This window comes from Schistocerca nitens, chromosome 8 (genome assembly GCF_023898315.1).
Source record: "Schistocerca nitens isolate TAMUIC-IGC-003100 chromosome 8, iqSchNite1.1, whole genome shotgun sequence".
Classification (NCBI taxonomy): Eukaryota; Metazoa; Arthropoda; class Insecta; order Orthoptera; family Acrididae; genus Schistocerca; species Schistocerca nitens.
This window is the reverse complement of record NC_064621.1, coordinates 442,810,029-442,832,479: the sequence shown is the minus strand read 5'-3', so window position 1 is coordinate 442,832,479 and position 22,451 is coordinate 442,810,029. Positions and strand designations below refer to the sequence as shown.

Genomic DNA, 22,451 nt, shown 5'->3' with positions numbered 1-22,451 from the left:
GTCCATTCTTTAGAGTTTCTGAGGAAACTAATGAAAACAACGCAGATGGTTCACAATCTGCCGACGATACGGATGGAGACCCTTCTCATGTACCATGCGCATTATTCATGTCTGTGGAACACCAAGCTGTGTAGCAAGTCACCTAGAGTTGGTAGCTGCACTGTGTTCTGCCATTTCAAAAGTGTTCTCAAATTCACTATGATCTTGTTGGACAGGATGTTCAGATACATCATGTATGCTGGGAAGCTTACCAGGCTTGCGCAAACTGGTCAACACCTTGCAAAATACTGTGCTATCCAGAAATCTGTAATCAGGAGGAAATCCACATTCGTATTTGCAAACAGTGGCTCTGGAATTCCAATTACAAAACCTGTAGACAAAGATCATGTGACCATGTTCTGCATGAATGAAGATGTGTGGCACCTTCACTACAATGACCTGATTGTTTTGATTATACATACAACACTGCAGTACACTGGTGCAACCACTGCAGTACTGACTTGTGAGGTAAACAATGTGTACTCTTGCATGACCTGTCATCCCATCATGTGCAAGTGATGTGCGCATTGAAATAGTCAGTAAAGACAACACTACATGGCCTAATGTCACTTTGGTTGTATTCTTATGTGAGTGCTGGTGAAGAAGGATATGTGACTGACACCCATGATTTTCAAACAGCTGTATGCCGGAATAGTTAAAAAAAAGGGCATATGTTCATTTGAAATTTTTTATTCAGAATCACCAATACTATCACCCCTCAAAGCATGTACCTTGCCCCTGAGTCACCCTGTATATTCAGAATGCGTAAATATATAAAGATGAAGTTTTCTCTAAGTTATTAGGAACAGTGTGGCAAATTTTATTACGTATGCTAGTAATCTTTAATGTTTATAGCTGCCCAATTACAGCACTGACTGTTTTGCGTCACTGAAGTCTTCTTTAAATGTTCTATCCAATGCCACAGAAAAACACATACAGCTACAAAATGTGGGGTCATAATTTTAAGTTGTAAATGTTAAAAACCCGAGGTGTGAAACTAGTAACAAAAAAATAAATTATTGTTTTTGTTTTTTTTTTTTTTTTTTTTTTAACAGGGTACCACGCTGCAGTTTTCTTCCTTACAGATATATGAGAATTAAGTGGAGTCTAGATGCCGTGCTATTTATTAATGAAAGAACTGATGATTTAGTGTGAATTTACAGTGTCTGAATACTAATCTTCACATGAACTGCAATCAAGTATGCAAGAAAAGCAATAACTAATCCACATGGGAAAACAGAGTTATTAGTAAATTTTTGAGAATGTTGGATCACTGAAACATACAATAGTGTTTTTATCATCATCATAATCACCAGCAGCAGTAATATTTGACACCCACTACTGGATAAAGACCACCTCCGGACCTCTTCATGCATTATGATCTTCAGTTATACAAATTCATGCAGCTATTGTTTTAATGACATCTTCGCAACTTGCATTAAGTTTTCATCTCAATCTTCTCTTATCTGCTAAAATCCAGGAATGAGTTTCATTGGCCCATCTACCACCAATCTGCCCGACAACTGTTAAACTCTATTTCATTTTAAGTAGTCCACTCCAATCTGTACACTGGTTAATTTGTTTGTCTTCCTGCATCTCCATGTAACTCCCAAGATGTACATTTCTACTGCTCATTGTTTTTGGATAGTTTTTGCAAACAATGCCAAAGTCTCACTGCTATCAATTAAAACTGGTAATCCTTGCTGTTTGTAATTTTTTTTTTTTTTAGTTTCAAACACATCAAAAGCTTGGTTTCAAATACTTTATTTAATTTACCAAAACCACTCCAAGATATTTTATTATTCCGTTTATTTCTTTTGCTGTCCATGTAGTCATTGACTTCAACTGTCTTAAATACAAAACAATCCAATGGATCTAAGACATCTTTGTCAATTTTTACTATTTTTTTCTGTGTGCTGATTATACTGATCACAATATTTTTAAGGTTTACTTTCAAACTTGCTCTGTTATATTTTTTCATACATTGTTGAAAATGATTTACAGTAGGAATCAACATCATGATGTCATGAGCAAAACAAAGCTGGCTACAGTATGTTTCATTAATGAGTATTCCTCCCTTTCTTCCAATTTAGAGATCTGAGAACCACCTCTAGGGCTCCTGAGAATAGCTAATGTCAAACTGAAGATCTAGTATTTGTGTACATATTCTTCATGCGTTGAATCAGTGCTGTATTTCTCAGTGACTGTTGTGCATATTTTTCTGACCCTGAATGAACAGCTTTTTCTAAATGTATGAATCCCAAGCATTTCTCTGTTCTCTAATTTTGTTCATAAATTGCAAAAGGAGCATTGTGCTACATTCTCTTCTACATTTGTTCCTCTGTTTGAGTAAAATTTGATGTTTTTTCATGCTGTTGGTGATAATTTTAATGAATATCAGTATATTGATGATGCTGGCATATTCTAAACACACATGGTTCCTTACTTGTGAAGCAGAAATAATTCCACACTACCATTACCTCTCCTCTATCTTATTGGTTCAGCACACACTTGTAACCAGTCAGGAAGTTTCACAACAGTGCGGACACTGCTGCATAGTTAAAGATTCATTCTGGTACCATTACAGTGTTGTCAGTTACAATTAGTAACAGTTATGTTCGAGTAAAATGGCCACCAAGAATATGTGACTTAAGTGTCTTTTTCAGTAAACTGAGGAACTCTCTCTTAGCAGTTGTGTAATGTTAGTGCAATGTTTAATACTTATTTCTTGACTTTGGGGACATTATTATTTAGTAAACTGTCGATGTACACTTACAGAAGACAACAGTAAAGGGTATTCAAACAGTTTGTGGTAAACTAAATAATTACTACACATAATCAGCATTATTTGTGGAGCAAGTTTTACCTCTTCATGAAGGCGAGGATTATCCCACATGCAGTGAATCAAAACATTATTGTGATCACTGTTGGCCCATGATGGGTGAACAGTTCGGTTTCCTTTTTCTACAGACGCTGCATGTAAACACAAGCCAGGCAAGTGACTTACAGCTGTGATGCGTTGAAACACCCAGACCTGCAATATTCATGTAATACAAACTGCTGTTGACGAATTCAATTAATTATTTGAAATGTAATGGAAAAAGAATATTTTGCCTACCATATTCCAGTATATAATCGGATGCTCATCCACAAATCGGGACTGCGTAAGACAGCTATCTCCTTCATTGTACAAAATATTTTCAAATTCCTTTCTCAATACTAATGGATTGAGATATGGCACAGTAATTGGCTCAAGTGTAACTGGAAGATCTGCCGGAGGGTCTTCTCTCTGCAATAGAGATGCTTTTACATTTATATTGCAGTTTACACATGTTTTACAATCGCTGTGTTCAACTCACATCTATTATCCAGTTTAGTAATTAGTTGCTGGTAATGTTTTCCAGCCAATCTTGTAATATCCGTTTATAATAAATTCATGCGAGCAGCCAGAACATGATGCAGATATAAGCAAATATGTGAAATATTAGCATATCTTTATGTTAAGTCTTTTGTCCAATTATTACAGGTATGTTAATATTAGACAGCTGATGAAAGCTATGAAACACAATAGTGATTAATGTATGTGTTCTGGTACATGGGCAGAAAATGTGTTATAGATAGAATTACTGTAAACTTAAATCAGCTAGTTTCATTGTTCTAATTGTTTTTTACTCTCCCTCTTGAATGCTGAGGAACTTTCCTCATAAGCTGTGTATTTTTTCTGAATATGCTAGCAGATGTCTTATCAGGTTACCTACCCCTTATTCACCAGGCTAGACGCTAGGAGTTGCTCCAGGATGTTTAATTTTCCCTACGCCAATTTGAGGTGAATGGTCTTCACAATTTACCACTGCACCTATCTTTGACACAGAAATATGTAAACCATAGAGCTGTATTATTCTTTGGTAAGATATCTTTGGATATAAGTTAAAAACATATTAAAAATTGTGTCTGACAACTCCTCCTATCCCACAGGTGATTTCTTAAATAAAGTATATATCAGCAAATGCCATCATACAACTATACACATAGATGAATGAATGAACAAAAGCAGAAGGAATTGTCAGTTTTTAGAATCAGAAGTTTTTTCATTTGGCAAATGACATGACAAGATCGCTGGTTTTTAACTTTTGGCATCAGGTAGCTTTAGTGGAGGATTTCATTTATGGTCACCACTTCTTGAAGATCCTGTTCAAAACCTGAGTGAACCAGGGCAGGGTCTTTTTGTTGCTATGTTGTATTATGTACTCTGCATTCTCTCTTAGGTTTCTAACTTCCTGCTCAGGCATTTCTACTCACTGTGAGGCATTCTGCTGCATACAAAGCCTCTGATTAAATGATTGCACAGTAGTTTGTAAATACTTCTTGACAGCTTCTATGCCACTTCCATCGAGTTATTCCCAGATGTAAAGGCTACTTTCTCGGAAATGCCTGGTTCTAATGATTCTCCTAAGTACTTGATTTTTTTTCTGCCTGCCTGATTTTTCCATCATCTGCATCTACCTCTCTGGGTGGCGACTTAATGCCTGTTATAAATTTTGGTTTTGTCAAATGACCTCTGGAGGCCAACCACTGCCATGTTGATTTTGAATTTCTTGATTTGTTTTGTGGCTATGCCTAGGTAAACAGAAAAGATCGCAAAATCATCTGCAAAAGCTGAGCAATCAGTGTGAGACCAATGCTGCTGTACCCATTCTGTATGCAGCAGAAGACCTCACAGTGAATAGAAATGCCTGAACAGGAAGTTAGAAGCCTAAGAGAGAACAGAGAGTGCAAAAGAACATAGCAACAAACAGTATTTTTGATAACTTCACCATGTACTGCTTTGAGCCACTTGCACGAAGGGAAAAGTGGAGGTGACAGGCCATCTCCTAACTTACCACCCATCCCGACCTCATAGGCACTGAAATCTACCTTTTGAATTTCACTTATGGTGCCAATCATGTTTTTTTTGGATAATTGTTTATTTTTTGTCTAAGCTGACTTATTTCAGGATTTGGTTTAGTGTATTTCAATCAACAGGGTTTTGATCCTTCATGAAATCAATGAAGGTAACTAAGAACTTCTTATCCTTAAACTTCAGGTATAAAAGAACAGAGATGTAACATTGGTAACATGCACATCAAAAGAGTAGTCTTTCCTAAATCCTCCTTGATATTTTCCTTTTGTGAGTCAAACTGTTCTGCAGCCACAGAAGGCTTTAGAGAAAATCTCATACTTATCAAGGTAAATGAGATGCTAAAATGGTTGTTCATATTTTATATTCATGACAAATTCGGGCAAATGTCCAGCCACTTGGCAGTCCTCTTGTTTCCAGATCTTGTAAATGATTGCTGTCTGCTTACTGACTGCTTTGTCACCTGTGTGTTTCCAGAGTTTAACAATTTTGCATTTTTGCCAGTTTCTTTGTTGACCCCAAGGGACTGGGCAATCAGCACTTTTGTTTTCATTCACCTCTAATTCTGACCTCTCCTTTCTCTAATTCCTTTACAATTATCTTTTGACACTGCTGACACACTGAGCAGGTCAGTGACTTTTTTAATTTGGTGAACACTAGTGGTCTACCTTGTATACATACATGTCTAGGATACTGTTGACAAGTTTCACAAGAGGCCAATTTCCATGTAAACTTAAATATTTACTTTCGAAACAAACTGTAAGTTGTCACTAAGCCATTCTCTATGATATCTCTTCTCCCAGGAATGCTAGTCCACAGAGTTCAGATAGCTTATTTGGTAAGAACAACGCCCATCACTGTCCAGGAAAGGCAGGCATCCAGGTTTGAGTCCTGATTCAGCACCCTTTTTATTGGTCAGGAAGCCCCTCCTATTACGTAGGACAAATGGGAAAAGCATCGAAACTCAGATCAAAGTGCATGTAGACGCGATGTGGTTGCACAACATATCAAAATCCATATTGGCAATATGGACAACTCTCAACAGACAGGACAACTGTCAACAGACAGAGTGAAAAGCACTGAAGACTGCATTCAGATACTGCACCATGCTGAGAAAGATAACCTATGGACCTATTCAAGGAGAAAGATATATATGTACATAAACGCAAATCACCACATTATATTCTCGATGAACACACTGAGTTATGCAACCGTCCTTTCTTCAAAATTTCATTCACTTGTTTTCTGTTTGAAACATAAATAAACACTCTCGTTCTGATAAAATCAAATTGCATACACTAATGCAACATGAAATACTACACTAAAATATAACAGCTTGCTTAGTCATACATTAATAAATAGTTAAATCTATGTCAAATTTCAAGTAGGTATTATATATTAATGTAGTGTCCTGGCACTATTTGTGTAAATAAATACAGTTATTAAAAGTGGTTGACTGCTGTTTTCTTCCTTTCAAGAATCATCTGTACCTCGCACACAGCCATGGTCTCAAAATGTGTTTCCAACATATTAGCCATTCAGTTACAACTGGAGTTCTATAAATTACCTTGGCAAAGAAGCAAATGGCACATCTCAAAATAGTCAATATCCAGCCCTGTTCTCACCACCTGGCATAGATCAGATCAATGTTCCTTAAATTGATATTAATTTATCTACATACTTCCCCTTCACTAAATGAAGGTGATCTTGAAGCAAGAATGGATACTGAAGTGGGTAACAATCATTTTGCAACTGGATATTCCTATGCCAATTCCTGTAACAATGTTACACTGGTACTGTTCTAACAACATGTTAATAGTTGTCTCTTCCAGTCAACATATCAAATAAATTCTTGAAGAGATAGTTCAGCTAAATTTGCTCTATGTATGTCATGAAAGCACTTTGCATATTGCAATTTGTTAATGTCATGTATCCATTGCATACTAGTGTGCTGTAAGGACATCACCTGGTGTTCACTACCAGACCCTGTACAGCAGTTTAAAAAATAGGTGTAAAAACAACAGTGTCACAATATATTTACTGTCTTACTTAGTTTGTTGTTAAGAACTCATCAAAATATGAAAACAGTTTTAAAAAAGAAACTGAATAATTTTTTCTTGGCAATTTCTATTATTTGCTTGGTGAATTTTTGTTATTTACAAATTTATAGGTAGGCGAAAATTAATTGAAAAGTGAATCATGAACATGGTGAGCATATTCACTGATAAATGTATTACTTTTATGAACAACTGAAAAGTTCTACATAATAATTAATTTCTACAAATATAATTAATTGAAGAAACATAATACAAGTAACAAACTTAAATCACTTTGACTTAACAGTTTCTTCTTCTCTGAATAGACTCATTTATTACATTTAAATGTAGATTAACTTCAATTCCAAAGTCAGTCATGTGACTGGTGAGCATAAACATTTATCTTTACTGAGAAAATGTATTATATTTATAAACTGAATGACACGTACTACACCATAATGAGTTATCAGAAACATGAGCCACAGAAAATGTAAGAAATACTTTCACTTAAAGCAAGGGGAAACTACAGCCGTAATTTTTCCCGAGGACATGCAGCTTTACTGTATGGTTAAATGATGATGGTGTCCTCTTGGGTAAAATATTCCGGAGGTAAAATAGTCCCCCATTCGGATCTCCGCGCGGGGACTACTCAAGGGGACGTCATTATCAGGAGAAAGAAGAAGGGATCGGCTGGTAGGACATGTTTTGAGGCATCAAGGGATCACAAATTTAGCATTGGAGGGCAGTGTGGAGGGTAAAAATCGTAGAGGTAGACCAAGAGATGAATACACTAAGCAGATTCAGAAGGATGTAGGCTGCAGTAGGTAATGGGAGATGAAGAAGATTGCACAGGATAGAGTAGCATGGAGAGCTGCATCAAACCAGTCTCAGGACTGAAGACCACAACAACAACAACAACAGTCACTTTTAATCTTTACCTTCCTATTACATGCAGTCAGAGGATCTCCTTCTGCTGGACGAAGTTTACTGACATCTGTTTCAGCTGCACTGCTGGAATCTACTGATGAGTTACTCAGACCTGTAATAAAGTAATTCATCAGTTTCAACAGCTGTAATTATACCAATGTAACTCTCAGGTTTTGTAGGCATGATTGATAAGAAGTGAGATTTTGGGTTTTCAACTGAGTTGTTCAATTCTCTGCACAATATTTCGAAGACCAACCCAGCTGTCTTCTTCAGTTGCTGCGAGTTTCGCTGTTGTACTCGCTGCCTGGACTCCAACCAGACATATGCAAAAGGCATTGAGCAATAAAAATGAGATGTACCAATATCCTTATTACAAACTTCACCAAGATTAAATATATGCTAAGTAATGACATCAAGAGTATTAAAACTTTCAAGGTCACCAATACTCTCGATACCTCCATTGCAAACAATACTCATGGTAAGCCATCCAGTACCATGACTAAATTTATCATCCTTCAATTACTTCTCAGTACATTGATGTCCCTAACTAGATGTGGCGATGATGATGGGAATTGCACTTGGTTATACACAGCAGTGTGAGACCAACACTAACTCTCAGTCAGGCAGTGAGTAAATATAATGGCAAAACTCACAGCACCTGAAGAAGATGGATGGGTCGGTTGTCTAAATATTGTACAGAAAATGGAAACTGAACATATGGAAGATTACAATCACACAAAATTATTTTTATTTCAACAAAAATCTGTGATCGAAGGACTCTTAAAAAAATTGCACAGGGCTAATTGGCCATCCTAGTAGTGAAAGACATTATTTTCTATCCTAGTAAGAGTGACCACAACACACTGTAATGCTTCTCAGGTAAACAGCTACTTATGTGAGATGTCTTTATGGGTTTCCCTCTGTTCAGCAATTAAAAAAAGTATTTTGATACATGGATTTTATTCATTCATTCTTACTATAGTTCAGTTTTATTATACGCTTGCTGAATTTGAATTACACACATGAATCCACAATATGTATTTCAAAATGTGCACACAGTGCCTTAAAAAAGGAAAATTAGAAAGACAAGTCACAGTTCTGCAAGTGAAAATTCATTATGTTCTACCCTCAGAGATATCCAAATCCAACAAAACTGTTTTCTCCCCACTAAGTGAGCCATTATCTCAATGCTGTTATTCATAATTCCAATACATTTGTTAATAGTAATCTCCGTCACTATTTTTCAGCTTGTATTTAATACTATTACAAACATTATTTTTGTTCCATATAGTGATATTCATTTTCATGCCAATACTTTTCTTGTCCACGAGCCTTATGGTGCAACTTGACTAAAAGAAAAGATCAGCTGATAGGACACCACCTGACGCATCAAGGAATACTCGATTTGGTGATGGAGAGAAGTATGGAGGATAATAATTGCAGAGGAGACAGACCAAGGCCTCTAGTTCACAAATCCAGGTGGATGTAAGGTTGCAGTAGTTATGCAGCATTGGTGAGACTTCAGCAAGATAGAGTAGCATAGAGAGCTCCATTAAACCAGTCTTCAGACTGAATACCTAAAAAAAACACAGATCACTGAAGATAAGTGAGAAAAGTGGGATGACCTGAAACAGCACTTTCAAACTGATGCATATTTACTCATCTATAAGGCAAATAATTTCTGCCAAAGACCATGTAAGTCAGAAGAAATCCTGCACCATGGCTAAATGATGAGCTGAAGAGAGGGCTGCATGTATGACATACAGACGATGCCTCACCCTGGAAAATCATACTGCCTGTCAGTAGATGCTAAAGTGTGTCAGCAAATCTGTAGGAAATGCTGAAATAGACATGCCTGTACATTAACTGACAACAGACAGATTAGATGTCATTGATTCTAGACGGAAAATACTCTTTCATAATCATGTTACCAAAAATATTGTTGAAAAATTCATGATGTGTATTAAATCAGCACCCAATGGACATGATGCCATTACACTGTAAAAGGTCACACTTATTACTGACTCATTACTGCTCACAATGAAGGATATCTTCTATTACCACCAGACTGCAAGCTTTTTTCCAGTGACCTGGAAACAAAGACTTGTCAAACTACTGCCCAAAAAGGAACTGCCGCAGCAGTCTCTGATCACTGTCCCATTTGTGTTCTTTCATTGCTAGCTAAGTCCTTACAATATAAAGTCATGATCAGTATACTGACTACTTGATGACAAATAACCTAGTAGATAAATACCAATCAGACTTACATAGGCATTGCAACGCCTCAACAGTTTTACCAAAAATAACACATGACCTGAAGCTAGTTATGGTGGTGACTTTAACCCACCCAGTACCGACTGGAAAAACTAAACATTACTTTTAGAGGTAAGGGAAGCCATGAAGCTACTAGAGTATGATGGTCACCAAAAGCAAAAAGGACATGAAAAAAGCTAATTGAGTATTTGTGTCCAGTCCCTAGCGAATAAGACAGGAACTGAAATTGAGGGTAGCAAAGCAAAAGCTCAAATCCTCAACTCTGCTTTCAAATGTTCCTTTACAAAGGAAAATGTTCCAGCATAAAGTCAAGCACCAGCATGCCAGTTGGAAACCACAGAGCACAGAGGGCTGTGAAGAAGATGTCAGCCAATAGCACTCTGACCGACCCCTCTAGGATTACAACGTGACAGCAGCGGCCTCTAGACGAAGCAAACAAAAGCGCTGCTCCAGACTGGTCACGGCCAGTTCTACAAAAGCGTCAAGACCAGCGACTTGGATACAAGCATCCGCTGTATTACTTCACTTGTGTAGGAATCATTATACTGAAGGACATTGATTATATTGCATGTTGCCCTTTGCTTGCAACACATCTATGTACATCTGTAATTATAGGTTATCTGTTTTGAGCTGACTGCAATGTAACTAAAAAGAATCACACCAGACGCGTTTCACTTTTATTTATAAAGCACCTTCAGTGGCATTCTGAAATTGGATACATACATTTGTAAATTTATTTTTTTGATTCTTTTAGATTAAAAACAGCGTTTTCTTTGTGAAGCTACTTACGGTGTTTCTTTACATAGTCTGCACCTTCCCCTCTGACTAGCAGTGGTTGATGTCGACAGGCTTCATTTCACATCTGCAGTTTTTGGCATTTTACGTTATTTCCTGCACTGCAATACTTATAATTGACTTTCTTACCTGTTCTTCATTCTCATCACTGCTACAGTATTTATGTCTACTCGTTTGTTTTCATTTCACATTGTGAGTGTTGACAACCTATGAAACGATTTTGTGTGTGTGTGTGTGTGTGTGTGTGTGTGTGTGTGAGAGAGAGAGAGAGAGAGAGAGAGAGAGAGAGAGAGAGCGCGAGAGAGAACGCCAGAGTTAGTTAGTGAAATTGTCTTGTATGTAGATAGAGACATGAGAGGGGTATCCCCTCCCCTCCCCCATTCTAAAGAAAGGGGGGGGGGGGAAGACAGGGATTGCCAGGACACTGATTATCGGATAGAACTGGGAGAAAATGGTAGTGGTAAATTGAGCCTGTGGTTATATTTGTACTTTTAATGTTATATTAAGTGGTCAATCAGTTTAAAGAGTGTGTGGCTTGCCAAGTTGATCTGATCATTTATGAGTTGTTTCTTTACTGTTATGGTTTTTTGGATGTGGTAATCTTCTTGTAGGGTGAGGAAGTGTTTTTTGATTTTGTTTATCCTTATGATTTCCATGTCTGTGTGTCTGGTTATAATTTTATGTTGGTGTTGGTGTAAGTGTTCTGCAAATGTTGTATTATTTGTCCTATACTTCCATGCTCTTACATGTTCTTTGTATCTGGTGTCAAATGCCCTCCTGGTTTGACCTATCTTCCATTCGCATTTCAGTTGGTATATTCCTGATTTCTGATACAGATCATGTTTTCCTTTTTTTTTGGAAGTATTTCTGAATTGAGTTGTTGGTTCGGTGAGCTACTTTTATGCCTTGTTTTTTGAAAATATTGGATATTCTATGTCTGTATTTGTGGTAGTACATCATTGTGCACCATCTTTTACTTTCTGTTTCTTTCACACTTTGTGCTGTTTCTATTCTTGTATTTTGTGTGTTTCTTTGTGTGTGATTTTGTCCTTGTGTTGGTGGTAATTGGGTGTTTGTTCTTTTCTGTTTCTTGATTTTATTGTTCAGCTTTGTTACTAAGTTCTCTTTGTATCCATTGTTTGTGGCTATTTGTAAATGGAAGTTAGGTATTGTCATTGATTCATTTCGTAATAAAACTCTTTAATACAATTTGCTTGAATTGTTGTCTAGCGATCAGAGAAGCCAGTTTCCTAGGCATCCCATATTTGATGAGTAGGCAGGATACAACAGAAAACCCAGGAGAATTGCCCCAATTTAATCCTTGTACCAACAAAAAGATGATTGATGTAAGTACTAGTGTCGATGGTGTTGAGAAACAGCTGAAATCGTTAAAACTGAACAAAGCTCCAGGCCCTGATGCAATCCCTGTCAGACTCTATTTTGAATTTGTTGCTGAGTTAGCTCCTCTTCTAACTATAATCTATTGTAGATCACCTGAACAAAAAACCATCCCCAGTTCTTGGAAAAAGACACGGGCCACACCCATCTACAAGAAGGATAGTAGGAGTGATCCACAAAGCTACCATCCAATATCTGTGACATAACATTGTTGTAGAATCTTAAAATACATTCTGAGCTCAAACAGAATGAGGATCGTGAATAGTGTTTCCGGATTTCCAAAAATCTTCCGACTCAGAACCACACCAATGTTTATTGTCAAAAGTATGAGATCATATGGGGTATCAAGTGAAATTGGTGACTGGGTTGAAGACTTTTTGATAGGGAACACACAGGATGTTATTTTGGATGGAGAGTCATCGTCAGATGTAGAAGTATCTTTGGGTGTGCTCCAGGGAAGTGTGACGGGACCTTTGCTGTTGATGTTGTATATTCATGACCTTGCAGACAATATTAATCGTAAAATCAGGCTTTTTGCAAATGATGCAGTTATCTATAATGAAGTACTATCTAAGAGAAGCTGCATATAATAGAGGGAAACACTCCATGTGGGAAAAATATATCTAAAAACAAAGATGATGTAACTTACCAAACGAAAGCGCTGGCATGTTGATAGACACACAAACAAACACAAACATACACACAAAATTCAAGCATTCGCAACCAACGGTTGCTTCATCAGGAAAGAGGGAAGGAGAGGGAAAGACGAAAGGATGTGGGTTTTAAGGGAGAGGGTAAGGAGTCATTCCAATCCTGGGAGCAGAAAGATTTACGTTAGGGGGAAAAAAGGAAAGGTATACACTCGCACACGCACACGCGCGCACACACACACACACACACACACACACACACACACACACACACACACACACACATCCATCTGCACGTACACAGACACAAGCAGACATTTGTGTCTGTGTACGTGCGGATGGATGTGTGTGTGTGTGTGTGAGTGTATACCTGTCCTTTTTCCCCCCCCTAAGGTAAGTCTTTCCGCTCCCGGGATTGGAATGACTCCTTACCCTCTCCCTTAAAACCCACATCCTTTCGCCTTTCCCTCTCCTTCCCTCTTTCCTGATGAAGCAACCTTGGGCTTCGAAAGCTTGAAATTTGTGTGTATGTTTGTGTTTGTTTGTGTGTCTATCAACATGCCAGCGCTTTCGTTTGGTAAGTTACATCATCTTTGTTTTTAGATATAGAAGCTACATATATATTCATATAATAGAGGAAACATTCCACATGGGAAAAATATATCTAAAAACAAAGATATTTGTGTCTCTATCAACATACCAACGCTTTCGTTTGGTAAGTTAAATCATCTTTGTTTTTGCATATATATTCAGATTGATTTTGATAAGATCAACATGGTGCAGAGAGGGGCAAATTGCTCTAAATGTTTCGAAATGTAAAATTTTGCACTTCACTTGACAAAATTAAAAATTTAGTATCCTATCACTATAATAACAATGAGTCACTGTTGGAAACGGCCAGCTCATACAAATACCTGGGTGTAACACTTTGCAGGGATATGAAATGGACTGATCACATAGGTTCAGTTGTGCGTAAAGCAGTTGATAAACTTCAGTTTATTGGTAGAATATTGGGGAAGTGCTACCAGTCTACAAATGAGATTGCTTACAAATCATGTGAGTGAGCCGTCCTAGAATATTGCTCAACAGTACGGGACCTGTAACAGAAAGGACTAACAGGGGATATTGAACTTATACTGAGAAGGGTAGCACAAATGGTCACAGATTTGTTTAATCAGTGGGAGAGTGTCACAGAGACACTGAAGAAACTGAACAGGTAGACTCTTTGAGACAGACATAAGCTAACCTGAGAAAGTCTATTAACAAAGTTTCAAGAACCGGCTTTAAATTATTACTTTAGGGATATACTAAAACCCCCTACATAATCACTCACACAGGGATCATGAGGATAAGATTAGAATACTTGCTGCATGCACAGAGGTAGTCAAACAATTATTCTTACCGTACTCCATACCTGAATGGAACAGGAGAAAACCCTAATAACTGGTACAATGGGACATATCCTCTGCCATGCACCTCACAGTGGTTTGCAGAGTATAGATGTAGATGTATATGTAGATGCAGATATTTGGTCAAACAGACGGACAGTCATTACTGACTTACTTAAAGGATGCCCCGAGAATCTTTGATTTAGATCTAGCGAACACAGAGCAATTGTGGTTAAAGCTGAATAATATTATAAATTGTGGTCTAGATAAGTATGTAGCCAGTACCATTCAAGACACTACAACACTCTTACTACAAAAGAGACTGCAGGGAAATTGATACAGTACATTTAATAGCAACTTATGCAGCCATAAGAATAGATATGTGTGAAGCCCACAATAACTTTCAGTCAGTCCTGGCAAAAGATCTATAACAAAATTTTAGGAAGTACTGGTCACACGTAATGACAATGAACAGGTCCAAAGCTTCCATCTAATCTCTCAAATGTCCTCCTGGTGTTGAAAATGAAGGCAGCAGATATATTAAATACCATATTTAAAAATATATTTGTGTGCGAGGATATTACCATATAAAGGCTTGATTTTAAAATATCGGTATCCCCCCCCCCCCCCCCCCAACTCCCTCCTCAATATTGCAAACAAAGTAAACCTACTTAAAGTGATCAAGGAACTAGGTGCTAACTGGATACCAGTTATACTTTACATTCAATGAACTGCACAGTTAGCCCCCTCCCTAGCTCATATTTATCGAGAATCTCTTGCACAACAAATACTTCCATGTGACTACAACAGATTGGAGCCACTGAATTAAAAACAAATATCCATGATGTCAGTCTGTTGCAGAAACCTACAGCCTATTCTAAGCTCAAATATTCCTGGAGGACAATAAAGATCTCTAAAAGAATCAGTAGCAAACAACAGATGTGCATGAACAGGCAAATTATGCTTTACTAAATTATTTAAAGGCATTCAATACTCTACCTCATTATTGACTGCTAACAGAGATATAATTGTAAGGAATATTGTCCCACATATTTGTTTAGCTCTATGAACATTTGGCTAGTGGGACACAATAAGTTTACTGGGTCGGGAATATTTTACTGAAATAAAAATAACATTTTGTCATCTTTATTCTTTGGCCTCTTTATCCACAGCTGCAATTATACACATAATTTAGGTTATGTACCATCAATTTTCAACTGTAATTAAGAGTCTTATTTACACTGTACATATTTTGCTTTATTTTGAACATCTTCAGTGGTCAGAGTTTTCGTTCCCTACTTCCATTAGTAAAGATCATCCACACATAGGTGCTCAATTTTTATAACAATACACTTCAATGACAGCAGATGAATTTACATAATCATGTTGTTTAGCTGCACTTATACCATGTGTATTTTGTTTTCTTGTTGTGAGACGCAAGCTGTGCAACAATAAAAAAAGTAAACTAGGTGTAAGTGCTTATACACGACATAATAATGTAACAACGGAAAGTCCGGAATGAAATAACGACAACATTATGAAAAGGATAGATTGCCCCCTCACCACAGACAGGAGGTTCTGAGTTGCAGACAAGCACAATGAAACAACTGCAAAACATTTAAGTTTTCAGCTATAAGGTCTTCTTTGGAAATGGAAAACAAGCACACACGCATTCACAAAAGCACAACTCGCATGCACTGGGCCCTGTCTCTCAGCATTGTGGCCCTATTGTGGATTGTAACTGCATCTAGCATGAGCATCAATCTGAGGTGAATGGTTGTAATAAGGAGGAGGTATGGGGTGGGGAGGGGAAGGGGGAGGGATAGCAGGGTAGTGCTGGGGAAAGATGATGTCCTGCCTGTGAGATATGGTGGGGACATTTTAGGACCACTAGGGGAGCACAAAAGGGAAAGTGGAAAGGAGAGAAGAAAAGTAAGGAAGGGAAAATACTAGCGGGTGCAATGGCGGAACAGAAGGCTTGTGGAGTGGGAGTAGGGAAGGGGATAGGTAGATGGAGGACTGGAGGTAGCAAAGGTTGACATCAGAGGGTTACAGGAATGCAGCATAAATTGTAGAGAGAATTTCCACACACGCAATTTGGAAACGCTGGTGTGGGTAGGAAGGATCCCGGTGGTGCAAATTGTGAAACAGTCACTGAAGAGAAGCATATCATGTTGGGCAACATTTTCAGCAACTGAGTGGTCTGATTGTTTCTTCTCCACATTCTGGAGGAAGTCATTCATGCAGACACGCAGCTTGTTAGTTCTCATGTCCATCTAGAAAGCAGCGTAGTGGTTGTAGTTCAGTTTGCAATTCATGTAACTGGTTTCACAGGTAGTCTTGCCTTTGATGGGATCGGAGATGCTGTGATAGTACAAGAATAGGTGGAGGTGGAAGAATGCATCGAACAGGTCTTGCATCTAGACCTATTGCAGTGATATGAGCCATGAGGTATGAAGCAGGAATAGGGGTGAAGTAAGAGTGGACAAGGATATTTTGTAGGTTTGGTGGGTGGCGGAATACTACTGAGAAGCAGGAGAAGGGGGGGGGGGGGGGGGAGGAGGACAGTGGGTAGTATATTCTTTACTTTAGGGCACGACAAGAGGTAGCTGAAACACTATTGGAGAATGTGATTCACTTGCTCCAGTCCTAGGTGGTACTGAGTCGCGAGGCGAGTGCTTCTTTGTGGCCGGACAGTGGACCGTGGGAAATGGTTGGTGACTACATCTCCCATGCCCTCTCTCTCCAGTCACCTACTATTTTCCACATACCAACTGTCTGTCCACAAAGGAGCACTCGTCTCGTGACTTGTTAACACCCTGGACTGGAGCAATTGAATCACATTCTCTCCTGGGTTTCAACTATTTCTTGTTGTGCCCTGAAATGAGGAATATCCTACCCACTATCCTCCCCACCCCTCCCATTGTGGTATTCTGTAACCCACCGTACCTACAACAATATCCTTGTCCATATCTACTCCAACCCTGCTCCCAACCCTTTACCTCATAGCTCATACTCCTGCAGTAGATTTAGATGCAAGACTGTCTCATACACCCTACTACCATCAACACGTACTCTAGTCCTGTCACAGATATCACTTATCCCTTCAAAGATATGGCTACTTGCAAAACTGGCCATGTGATCTACAAACTAAGCTGCAACCCTGTGCTGTTTTCTATATGGGCATGACAATTAACAACCTGTCTGTCTGCATGAATAGTCGCCGCCTTGTTGTTGTTGTTGTGGTCTTCAGTCTTGAGACTGGTTTGATGCAGCTCTCCATGCTACTCTATCCTGTGCAAGCTTCTTCATCTCCCAGTACCTACTGCAACCTACATCCTTCTGAATCTGCTTAGTGTATTCATCTCTTGGTCTCCCTCTACGATTTTTACCCTCCACGCTGCCCTCCAAAGCTAAATTTGTGATCCCTTGATGCCTCAAAACATGTCCTACCAACCGATCCCTTCTTCTAGTCAAGTTGTGCCACAAACTTCTCTTCTCCCCAATCCTATTCAATACCTCCTCATTAGTTACGTGATCTACCCACCTTATCTTCAGCATTCTTCTGTAGCACCACATTTCGAAAGCTTCTATTCTCTTCTTGTCCAAACTGGTTATTGTCCATGTTTCACTCCCATACATGGCTACACTCCATACAAATACTTTCAGAAACGACTTCCTGACACTTAAATCTATACTCGATGTTAACAAATTTCTCTTCTTCAGAAACAATTTCCTTGCCATTGCCAGTCTACATTTTATATCCTCTCTACTTCGACCATCATCAGTTATTTTACTCCTTAAATAGCAAAACTCCTTTACTACTTTAAGTGTCTCATTTCCTAATCTAATCCCCTCACCATCACCCGATTTAATTCGATTACATTCCATTATCCTCGTTTTGCTTTTGTTGATGTTCATCTTATATCTACCTTTCAAGACACTGTCCATTCTGTTCAACTACTCTTCCAAGCCCTTTGCTGTCTCTGACAGAATTACAATGTCATCGGCGAACCTCAAAGTTTTTACTTCTTCTCCATGAATTTTAATACCTACTCCGAATTTTTCTTTTGTTTCCTTTACTGCTTGCTCAATATACAGCTTGAATAACATCGGGGAGAGGCTACAACCCTGTCTCACTCCTTTCCCAACCACTGCTTCCCTTTCATGCCCCTCGACTCTTATAACTGCCATCTGGTTTCTGTACAAATTGTAAATAGCCTTTCGCTCCCTGTATTTTACCCCTGCCACCTTCAGAATTTGAAAGAGAGTATTCCAGTTAACGTTGTCAAAAGCATTCTCTAAGTCTACAAATGCTAGAAACGTAGGTTTGCCTTTTCTTAATCTTTCTTCTAAGATAAGTCGTAAGGTTAGTATTGCCTCACGTGTTCCAACATTTCTACGGAATCCAAACTGATCTTCCCCGAGGTCCGCTTCTACCAGTTTTTCCATTCGTCTGTAAAGAATTCGCGTTAGTATTTTGCAGCTGTGACTTATTAAACTGATAGTTCGGTAATTTTCACATCTGTCAACACCTGCTTTCTTTGGGATTGGAATTATTATATTCTTCTTGAAGTCTGACGGTATTTCGCCTGTCTCATACATCTTGCTTACCAGATGGTAGAGTTTTGTCATGACTGGCTCTCCCAAGGCCATCAGTAGTTCTAATGGAATGTTGTCTACTCCCGGGGCCTTGTTTCGACTCAGGTCTTTCAGTGCTCTGTCAAACTCTTCATGCAGTATCTTATCTCCCATTTCATCTTCATCTACATCCTCTTCCATTTCCACAATATTGTCCTCAAGTACATCACCCTTGTATAAACCCTCTATATACTCCTTCCATCTTTCTGCCTTCCCTTCTTTGCTAAGAACTGGGTTGCCATCTGAGCTCTTGATATTCATACAAGTGGTTCTCTTCTCTCCAAAGGTCTCTTTCATTTTCCTGTAGGCAGTATCTATCTTACCCCTAGTGAGACAAGCCTCTACATCCTTACATTTGTCCTCTAGCCATCCCTGCTTAGCCATTTTGCACTTCCTGTCGATCTCATTTTTGAGACGTTTGTATTCCTTTTTGCCTGCTTCATTTACTGCATATTTATATTTTCTACTTTCATCAATTAAATTCAATATTTCTTCTGTTACCCAAGGATTTCTATTAGCCCTCGTTTTTTACCTACTTGACCCTCTGCTGCCTTCACTACTTCATCCCTCAGAGCTACCCATTCTTCTTCTACTGTATTTCTTTCCCCCATTCCTGTCAATTGTTCCCTTATGCTCTCCCTGAAACTCTCTACAACCTCTCGTTCTTTCAGTTTATCCAGGTCCCATCTCCTTAAATTCCCTCCTTTTTGCAGTTTCTTCAGTTTCAATCTGCAGTTCATAACCAATAGATTGTGGTCAGAATCCACATCTGCCCCTGGAAATGTCTTACGTATCTCCAGGATTCTTCCAGGTATACAACCTTCTTTTATGATTCTTGAACCAAGTGTTAGCTATGATTAAGTTATGCTCTGTGCAAAATTCTACAAGGCGGCTTCCTCTTTCATTTCTTCCCCCGAATCCATATTCACCTACTATGTTTCCTTCTCTCCCTTTTCCTACTGACGAATTCCAGTCACCCATGACTATTAAATTTTCGTCTCCCTTCACTACCTGAATAATTTCTTTTATCTCGTCATACATTTCATCAATTTCTTCATCATCTGCAGAGCTAGTTGGCATATAAACTTGTACTACTGTAGTAGGCATGGGCTTTGTGTCTATCTTGGCCACAATAATTTGTTCACTATGCTGTTTGTAGTAGCTAACCCGCACTCCTATTTTTTTATTCATTATTAAACCTACTCCTGCATTACCCCTATTTGATTTTGTATTTATAACCCTGTAATCAGCTGACCAAAAGTCTTGTTCCTCCTGCCACCGAACTTCACTAATTCCCACTATATCTAACTTCAACCTATCCATTTCCCTTTTTAAATTTTCTAACCTACCTGCTCGATTAAGGGAACTGACATTCCACGCTCCAATCCGTAGAACGCCAGTTTTCTTTCTCCTGATAACGACGTCCTCTTGAGTAGTCCCCGCCCGGAGATCCGAATGGGGGACTATTTTACCTCCGGAATATTTTACCCAAGAGGACGCCATCATCATTTAATCATACAGTAAAGCTGCATGCCCTCGGGAAAAATTACGGCCGTAGTTTCCCCTTGCTTTCAGCCGTTCGCAGTACCAGCACAGCAAGGCCGTTTTGGTTAATGTTACAAGGCCAGATCAGTCAATCATCCAGACTGTTGCCCTTGCAACTACTGAAAAGGCTGCTGCCCCTCTTCAGGAACCACATGTTTGTCTGGCCTCTCAACAGTTACCCCTCCGTTGTGGTTGCACCTACGGTACGGCCATCTGTATCGCTGAGGCACGCAAGCCTCCCCACCAACGGCAAGGTCCATGGTTCATGGGGGAAGAGTCACCGCCTAACTCTAACTAAAAAGACACATGCTGCCCAACACGATGTGTTCACAACCTGTGCCATCAGGATCCTTCCTACCAACACAAGCTTTTCCGGAATCCACCGATGTGAACTCTCCCTACAATGTATCCTTCATTTTCATAACCCTCCTGGCCTCATCCTTTGCTATTTCCTGTCCTCCACCTACCTACCCCCTTCCCTGTTCCCACTCCAGCATTACACACAATGCATGCCTTCTATTCTGCCAACACACCAACTAGTCTTTTCCCCTTCTCTACTTCTCTCCTATTCCACTCCCCTAGCCGTCCCAACCCTGACTTAACACATCCCTACATGCTCTCACAGGCAGTGCAACACTTTCCTCCACCGCTACCTTGAAATCTTTCCCCTTCCCTGTGCCATGCCTCCTCCTTGGCACCACCACCCACCGCAGATTTCTGCTCATGCCTGACATCTGACACAGTTGCAGTCCACAGTTGGGCTGCAGTGGCTGGAGACAGTGGCCTTGTTTGTGTGAGTTGAGCTTAAGTGAATGTATGTCAATTTCCAATTATGGCTTTTGGCAAAAAGATTTAATGTTTAGCAGTCTTTTCATTATGTCTGGCTGTGTCTCAATTCCTCCTCTATGTGGTATGTCCTTTGCATAATGATTCCATCCTGGACTTCTTTGCTTAACAGCTTTTCTTCCATCACACAACCCAGTGCTGCTTTCCTGTGTTGTTATTATCTAACACATTTTATTATCTCTGTCCTTTTCTTTCTCTTATTTCCTGTGTTTTACTGTTGCTTTCCAAACTCCACATGCACTGACTTCTGAGCTACACTGTATCAACAGTCTCATCCAAACTCAACACATGGATATGTGACTATGTGGATTGTTGGGGCAGTATCTAATGACCCACACTCTGCACACTGATACAATCATTTCTATGCCTTCCTTCAAAGTTATTACACCCCCTAACTCCCTGTGCCTCATGAAATCGCTGAACCTCATAACAACCCCCCCCCCCCCCCCCCCCGCCCCACCATTCTTTTCGCATATTCCAACCTGCACATGCTGACCTCACCCAATCCATTTTTCACCTGCTGTCCCTTTCTCCACTCACATACACCTATCAACCTGCATGCTACCGTTATCATCTTTTTATTTTTATGCCAATTTTTTTCTTTCATTATCAGCCTCACTCCCTCAGGTTTCACCTTTTTCTCCTCATACCTCATCTGTTTCATCCTTTTTGCCATGTATTTTAAGCGCCTTTTTTTTATTTCACACAATGGACCTCGTTCCTTCCATCAGCAGAAATACGGAAAAGTTACCCTATTTCTAGCCAGAACCCAGCCTGACATACTGTTCCTGAACTGTTGCTTGGCTCATGGAATCCCACCAAATGGCCTGACTGTTAGTTTACTAATCTCCAGCTGCAACCCGTCCTTACACAATGACCTCTGTCTCTTCAGATTCCATCAGTCCATAAGCTTCACCAACCTAGCCTGCAATACCATGTAAATCAGATCCAAACCTCCTTGTAATACCTGTTTTCCATTCTTACAATTCTCCTGCTCTAGACTCCCAAATTCCTG

General features: G+C 39.2%; 1 protein-coding gene across 3 annotated transcripts in view; it reads right to left on the bottom strand.

Moving 5' to 3' along the window:
- Positions 1-22,451, bottom strand: part of LOC126198446 (DENN domain-containing protein Crag) — a 345,330-nt gene that overhangs the window by 13,966 nt on the left and 308,913 nt on the right. For all 3 annotated transcript variants that reach the window (XM_049934770.1, XM_049934769.1, XM_049934771.1), the window contains 3 exons: positions 7,911-8,011; positions 3,158-3,328; positions 2,906-3,073 (listed from right to left, as the gene is read on the bottom strand). In XM_049934770.1, the coding sequence (XP_049790727.1) occupies positions 2,906-3,073; positions 3,158-3,328; positions 7,911-8,011 (440 nt within the window). The remainder of the gene's footprint in view (positions 1-2,905; positions 3,074-3,157; positions 3,329-7,910; positions 8,012-22,451) is intronic.